Source organism: Antrostomus carolinensis, unplaced genomic scaffold (assembly GCF_000700745.2).
Source record: "Antrostomus carolinensis isolate BGI_N321 unplaced genomic scaffold, ASM70074v2 scaffold20281, whole genome shotgun sequence".
NCBI classification, from domain to species: domain Eukaryota; kingdom Metazoa; phylum Chordata; class Aves; order Caprimulgiformes; family Caprimulgidae; genus Antrostomus; species Antrostomus carolinensis.
The window spans coordinates 17430-25669 of NW_010296507.1; the positions used below are offsets into that span (position 1 = coordinate 17430).

At 38.5% G+C, this 8240-nt stretch overlaps 1 protein-coding gene across 1 annotated transcript in view; it reads left to right on the forward strand.

Moving 5' to 3' along the window:
* The first annotated feature begins 998 nt into the window (after positions 1-998).
* The window catches only part of PHYHIPL (phytanoyl-CoA 2-hydroxylase interacting protein like), an 11161-nt gene continuing 3919 nt past the window's right edge, over positions 999-8240 (forward strand). Inside the window, exons 1-3 of the mRNA XM_010178325.1 lie at positions 999-1191; positions 6097-6271; positions 7239-7356. Coding sequence (XP_010176627.1) covers positions 1027-1191; positions 6097-6271; positions 7239-7356 — 458 coding nt within the window. The 5' untranslated portion in view covers positions 999-1026. The remainder of the gene's footprint in view (positions 1192-6096; positions 6272-7238; positions 7357-8240) is intronic.

Below are 8240 nucleotides of genomic sequence, written 5' to 3' on the forward strand. Positions count from 1 at the left end.
TTACACAGACATTAGCCTTGTTTTTCTCCATTGTTTCCTTCTATTCTTATCTAGGCTTGATTTTATTTTTTTCATGCCCTGTTTCTTTGCTCCTTCTCTTTCATAATCTTGTCTACTTTTTCCTTTTTAGTCACTTGTTTTTCTTGTCTTTCTGCTATTTTTTATTGCTTGTTTGCTTTTGACTTGTGTCTTATATAGTACAAGATCCTAATGTTTCTGAGTTTTAATGTTCACAGAATACTCTGTTACAAGGTTGCCTTGGGAACTAATGGAAGACTGAATCTTAGAACGTGTGATGCTTTTTGGGGTCAATTGTGATTTGTTCATCTATCATATGCACTTGGAGAAATTAGAAAAAAAATCCCAAGAAAACTGCAGGGTCTCAACTGGGCAAATAGAATAGAGAGAATAAGGACCAGAAAATTAAATTGGTGTCTTATGTCCCCTTTACTGTGGCTCAGCAAAGTGATCACTGTGAAGTGTTTCATTGTGAAGAAGACAGTGTTTTATATACGTGTGTACATATGTGTATATACATACACCATCTATAAACTTTGAAGAGATTGGTTTTACTTTGTGCTTGAAAAATAGTTTTAAGTTGAATATGATTTCTGTTTGTATTTATTTTACTGACAGGTAGGATAGGGCCATTATATTAACTGCTGACATTGCTGGCATTTTAACTAAACACTGTAGTACCAAATAGCTTCAGACGTTTCTTATTCTCAAACTGCAACTGCACACAGTTGTGATACTAGCCAGTCTATGCAGCCTGCTTACGTTATTGGTGCTTATTCACATAAGGAATTTCATTCCTTTTCAGTATTTCCCATCACTGAAATTGAGACTTGTGTAATTGTACCTCATAGCTGCTTCTGAGTACCACCTATGAGACTTTGTGAAAGGCTGTTCAGAGATGTGGTTGTATTGGAGCACAGAAAACAGATTTCTAATAGACCTTTTACTGAGCAGATCCTGCTTATTTTTTATGCAGGGAATAAATCACAAGATAGTGGGATTGCAGAGATGGAGGAACTTCCAGTCCCACACAACATCAAAATAAGTAACATCACATGTGATTCCTTCAAGATTTCTTGGGACATGGATTCTAAATCCAAGGAACGCATTACTCATTACTTCATCGATCTCAACAAGAAAGAAAACAAGAATTCCAACAAATTTAAACACAAGGTAATTTTCATTTAAAAATCCAGGTGGAAATACTTGATTTTAAATAGATTAATCTCAGTGTTTAATTTACCTTTCAAAGCTGGACCATGGGAAAAAGGTATTGGACATCCAGCAAAGATGGGTTTTGATTAATCTGATTGACAATTTTTTTACTCTGAACACCTTCTCCGTCTCTAGCCTCTGTGTGTGCACACCCGAATACATTTGTTTAATAGAGAACTGAGCATTACTGTTTTACCTTTACCATTTGAAATTAAATCCATTTTGGAACCTGTACAGGTTATTGCAAGAAAGACATTTTTATTCGTTACTAGTTCTTAATAATTATTTTAACAATTTACGTATTCTGTACCTGTCCTTGTTCAGTGCCAGACTCATGAGAGCAACACGTGTCATTTCAACAGAAGAATCACAAATTCCAATGCAGTTCAAGGGAAGCTTCCAGCAATTTTAGTTTGTAGCATTCAGCACTGTGACCTGAATATACATCTGGCCCCTACTCAAGTCACTGATGCGGGGACATATTGAATGTATTGCAGAATCTGTAGTTATCAAATCCAGCAAAAATTGCTTTGACCTCAGAATAGTTGAAATACTGAAGTGTCTAGAAAAACATGGAATGAGATAGAAGATTAAATAACACAATCAATCTGCAAATTTTAAAAAAATGTTGGCAATATCTCTAAAAGATGAGGTTTGCCAAGGCACAAATAACCATCCGTGCAAATATGAGAGCTGTAGTTCTACCAACACCTAAATTACTACTGGTTTATAAAACAGTAGGGTAATCAGGAAATATTTCCACCAATTTCTCAGAGGTTTTTTTTTTGTGAGTACTGTTGTATAGCATGTGTATAATTTTCCCATTTCTTTATTTGACTTTTTTTGTTTTTAATGTTGTTAGGAGTAACATTTTCATTAAGCGTAATGAAAAATCACTTACTACTGCTTGAAATCAAAAATTTTACATGCTTGGCCAAGATGTTAGAGTTACTAGGAACCAGCATGCAACGCAATACCAAATTTAATGTTATAATGGCCATTTATTATGACGCATTTTTAATTGTGGTAGCAAATAAAATAGGGTATGTTTGTTTTTTTCTTACTGTTATTACTTTTGGACTGGCAGCTTTTGAATTTCACTTGCCATTTTATACTGCAGGATTAAATATACCTTCTAATATAAATGCTTACTTGGATGGATTCTTTATAATTTCTTTCATTTTATTAATCTACATGTTTTTTCATTCACATGCAAATGGATCTAAAGTTGTAAAATTTGTTTTGTAAAAGGTAGAGCCACTCTAGCAGATCAAATGCTATATTCACTTCAAAATCTATATTACAGTGATGAGACTAGTGTTAAAATGGAAAGAGAGGAAAAAAAGGCTGTTGGTAGTGTGATAAAGATAAGCCATTAGATTTATTTTGTTTTTCTCTGCAATTCCCTAGCTTTTTACTGTGATAAAGTGTTTAGTCAAAGAAGAGAGGTAATTGATTTTGTAAGAATACAGAAGTCTATCAATTAAAATGATGAATAAGTGTCTATCAGTTAAAATGATGAATAAGTTGGATGTCTTGTCAGAATTAACTTAAAATTTATTGGTACTAATCGTGTTAGTGACTTAAGTAAAGCTTTTTTGGATTGTTTTTTTGTTTGTTTGTTTCCCACCTGCCCCTCCCAGCCAGAATGATGGAAATCCAGACAGCAGACAGGGAGGGTGGGTGAGAGAACTGCACAGTCTGAATACTCTAACAACTCTCTGTGCCAGAGCACAGATACATTTGCTTTTGTGTGTCTTTAGTACTAAGTAATTTTTAACATTTTCTAGAATGAGCTTTTGTTGAGAAATTAAAAATTACTCCATTTCAAAATTTGCTATAAGCCTAGTAGGATTAGAGACAAGCATCCCTCCTGCCTTTAATGTTATTTTTACGAGTTTCACAGCTGAAGCTCAGCAGCAGACCTGCTGGGTAGGGAGCTGGAAACCTGGCAGCTGCAGCACCAGGGACTGAATCCTCCCAGAATCCGGAGGGAACTGAATCAGTCCCTACCCATCCATTGGCTTCATGACAAAGCTGTTGTGTAAAGGTGAAGGATATCACTACCCCTTCTCCTAGCAGAGCTTTTCAGAAAGAAAAGAATGAGTCCTACTGCTTAGTTATAAAAAAGAGCATTGGGACTCTCAGAAGTCATCCAGCAGTCAGACTGTGCAAGGACACAGGCATCTTCAAGGGAAAAAAATCATCCTTACTTACATTACAGGTAGGGTAAAACACTGTCTGCAAGTGCCTGTCTCTCTCACAGTTGATAAGCTCAGATGAGCAGCTTAAACTATTTTCTAACTTGTAAGAAACAAGTTAACACAAGTTAAGTTTCAGTTTTCTCACATGACTGCGAGCAAGTGACTTGGGATGCAGACATAACTGATAGATGGGTGCATTGCTTCAGGAAAGGAGGGCTATTTGTTTCCTTGTGTAGCCAGGAAAGCATACATGAATCATCCATCCTTATAATACTTTTTCTGTTGGTAAATATATAAAATATATTCAGCATATTTAGGGTGCATATAGTTTTATTATTTATGGTTATTGTCATCGTATCTGTGAAGGAGGAGATTTTTGTTGGTAGTAGTATTTAAAGACTAGAATTCTAATAAGACTTTGTCTTTTCCTCTATGCAATTTGCATACCTCCACTCTTTTTTAAGATACGGAAGTATGAGTATTCCCGTGTAATAGGAAATGAGGCTCAGATATGTAGCAAAACTAGGGCATGCTGAGTTCCTACAGTGTGTCCTGTGAACAGACCTGGCAAAGGTAAGGATGAGATGAAATGGGAGAAAGCTGAAAATTGAAAGCTGCTTCTTTGGCAATGAAAAGAGATTGCAAAATAGGGAGCTCTTCCCAAAAAGAAGACGCAGTGTGACTCATACACCTTGCTGCTTATTCAGAGCTTCCACGTTGTTCTTGGAAATTATTGCTGTCTAGGTAGCTTTATGGTTGTCTGGTTGGTGCTGGTTGTGGAGCAGCCATCTGCCCTTCCAGAATCCTGGCTGGCTTATAGCCTCCATTGCACTTCTTTGGGAGCTCAGCCAGGAGAGAGCTGAGCAGAAAAGAGATGAAAGGAAGAAATGGAGAATCCCCAGAAAGAACAACAGATTAGAGTTGTAAAAAGTATCATATCTGTCCCTCCTTCCCAGCTGTGCAAGAGATAAAACCTGCTATTTAATGTGGGTTTAGGTAGTCTGCCCTTTTTTGGTACAGTTAGAAGAGTTTCCTGATACACAGCTGTGAGGTAAGGCTTTGACGCTTGGGGGGCTTTTAATGTTACATGAAAACTGACAAAATTAATGGGGGCAAAACCCACCACTGGGTTGTGGGCACAGAGACCTGACCCAGGTGGAGGCAGTTCTTACAGTAGCAGAGAAGAAGAAGTAGTTGACAGGAAGACTAATGGTTGTAACTGTAGCAGCTGCTGACTGCTTTAGCATTAGCAAATGCAGACCAGTAGGATGCCTTTGCATTTGAGGTTACTTTTCTTTTTCCTTGTAATTTTTCTCTATCATCTTTTACATATTATATAATTCAGAGTGCACAATTGAGTCCTTTACAGAGAATGTTTTCTTGCAGCTATTATTTGATTTAAATGAGAATTAGCAAAAAAAACCCATGACAAAATCTTACCCTTGATTATCAGTCAGTCACGTTTCTGTTCTTGTAATATCACGAGCTGCTAATTTTACAGTTTCTCAATACAGAAACCGAAGAATATTTTTGATGACAGAAAAACAATAAAAGAAAAATATTTTTCCATAATAGAAGACAAGGAAAAAAAAAATCTTTCAGGTCTTGCTTACAGATCATGAACAGAAAATGTCTCTTTTCTATTTCTTTTTTCCTTAAGGGACTACTGTGCTAGTATTTATAGGTGGATGACTATGGACTAGTATTTATATGTGGACTGCTATAGATATTACCTAAAATGCCCACTTTTCACATAACAATCATCTTACTATTCTATGATTACTGATAATTATTCAAGAGTAAATATCTCTCACTCTATCAGTCACAGCTCCTTGGGTACACTGTGGAGAGAATCATTCAACTTCACTGTGAGTCCTTTCCCCCACAGTTCTAGCTCATTTTTTACTTCCCCTTAGTAGTCTGTGCTGCAGTCTTTGGTGCCGTAGAAGTTAGGTATTTCAACAACAAGCAGTAGCTATTCTTCTCTGTTGCACTATGGTATGACACATGGGAAGGGCAAAAGAGTATCTGAAGTGGTGTCAGAGTGGGAAGCAAGGGGTGCAGTGACAGGCACAAACCATCTAGCTCTATGTTTGGCTTGTTCTGGCCCTTCCTGTATGTAAGGATATTTTGATGCATGTAAAACACACGTTTACTCTGCAGCATGTTTAATTTTCTCTCCTGAAGTTTGGTTTGGAAGAGATCAACAGCAATATAGGTGGGCTGATTGATGGCAGGAGAAACTTTGGTTACACTGACTGAAACAAAACAATGGGAATGAGAGCACAAGAAGCTCTTAAATTAAGGTATTCTTGTGCTCTGTAGCATGTCTTTCTCTGTTTGCATACTTTAGCACAAATGGCCCTAGTCTGAATTATATTTTTGGGGCTATATATAATAATGTCAGTCTACAGTCACTCAGAACCAAGAAACTCATACATGCATTTTATCACCACAGCTCTCAGAGCCGACCTCAGACATTTGTCCTCAGGCACTTTGTTAACTTTGCTGCACCAGTGGACTGTGAGAAGTAACTAAGGCTTACACAGAGGAGCCAGGGGTTAGGGATTACATAGCAAAAACAGCAAAGGAAGGGGTAGTGGATTGGTTTGGTTGCACTGCTGACTTGTGTGTTGTTTTGTCTTCTTGTTTCCATCAGGATGTACCCACTAAATTGGTGGCCAAAGCTGTTCCTTTGCCTATGACAGTCCGTGGGCACTGGTTCTTGAGCCCAAGAACAGAATACACGGTTGCAGTTCAGACAGCATCAAAGCAAGTTGATGGCGATTATGTTGTTTCCGAGTGGAGTGAAATCATCGAGTTTTGCACAGCAGGTAATAATTGCTGAGGAAACATGCACCACAGGATGTATGCAATTAATGCTAGCTGTGCTGCATGAGTGGCTTAGCCATCTACCATTGCCACCTAGGCTGGTAGGGTTCTAATAGTCACACCTCGAAACTGGAATTCTAACTTTAGGCTGTGTACATGCTCATGTTTGGTGTGTTAATGAGAGGTGGGAGACAGATGGAGTGCCCCTTTCTTCCACAATTGCTTAGCTGCCCCAAAGTGCTGTGCCTGGCACCATTGCTTGTTCTAGGCTGGGAAAGGAAACTGGTGAACTGAAGTGGAGCAGGGCCACTTGTGTGCGCCTTTTGCCAGCTACTAGCATCTGTGAAGAAAAGACAGAGTGGCAGCGCCCTAGCAGGGGACTTAAAACATTCTGCTGCTCTCCCTTCTCTGCATGCTGCAAAGCCTGAGCATCGCCAGTACCCTGTCTGAAGGATCCATTTAGCCTGTCATTGATTTATAAGTCTCTTCCTTTGGATGTTCATCACCTAGTGCCAATGTGCTTGCCTCCCTGAAAGCTGAGAGCTGAAGTGAGCTTTTTATGAATTCCTTGTTGTTGAGATTCCATTTAGGCTGGCTCCTAAGCAAGGCTTTTTAAATAAGTGAATTGTTACTGGCTCACAATCAGGTGCATTGTAGCGAACAGTTTATCAAATGACCTAAGTCAGAGAGAGCAGTGCTCGGCTCCTCTGCAGTCCCAAATACAAGGGAATTTTTTCATGGGGAAAAGAGTGGGGAGAATCAAATATGTGTGTTCCTGCCGTTTGTCCACTGCCACTGATCAAAACTAGTGCTGGGCTATATAGTTTCCGTATAGCTGCTGCATGATGGTGAGGTATGTTACCGAGACTCTGTTGTCAATTTTCAGTAAGTTTGCATGTCTGTGTAGCTTTTGGAGAGTATTGTGGGTTTTTCCTGCTCCTCATTCATACCATTGTCTTTTCTGTCCAGATTATTCAAAAGTTCACCTAACACAGCTATTGGAAAAAGCTGAAGTGATTGCAGGCCGTATGCTTAAACTGTCTGTTTTTTATCGGAATCAGCACAAAGAATACTTTGATTATATCAGGTAAGAAAGAAAACGTACATAAAATTGTTTGGCAAATTAAGGGAGTAATGAAAATAAGTAAATGAAGGTAGCTGTGCTAAAGCCAGAGCAGAATGTTTGTATGCTATATTGCCAGTTCAGAAGAAGGGAAAAATAAAAATAAAGTATAACTAATTTAGTCCACATTGCTTAACTCAGCACTTCTATTAAATTTTGTGTTTTGAAGCAGAAACTGAAGTATTCACAGGGTCTGCAGCCTGATTAAAGTGTCTGTTATCATAACAGTGTTTAGTAGCCAAATACTTCTATTGTACTAAGTAATTCACAGAGTGAGATGTCTAATAGTAGGAATGCACAACTGTGTGCATAGGCATTTGTCTGCATGTAAGAGTTCCACTTCAAATATTTGCTTTCCATGTACAACCACCCGATTTCTATACCCAAATGTAGTTCCTGAGGCTCTACAATCTGAATGTTAATTTATAGATCATGTGGAGAGGGGATGATGTTTAGACAATTTTACAACACTGTGCTTCTGTTGGAATGAATAAATGGGATAGCTGGAGGTAGGTTCCTTATTCCTGTTGGAGACCCAGCGTGCCTTCACGCACGCAACCAGAAGCATCATTACAATAGAAAAGGAGACTTTTCAATAGAAGGAGTCAAAGCTCATGAACTTCCACCGTTAGAAGAACGTGGATGAGAGGTAAGCAGTGTGTCAACATGGGGCTGCTGCTGTGCCATGTAATTCCAGTTTTATGTGGGTGTCACACCTGTCTAGAACTAAAAGTTTTTTAAAACTGGCAAAGAAAAATATAATCAAGGGAATCCAACTCCAAAGAACAGACTCCACCAGCCTCTGGGCATCTGCTCCATTCCAGCAGTGTCTTTTATATTCCAGAGCA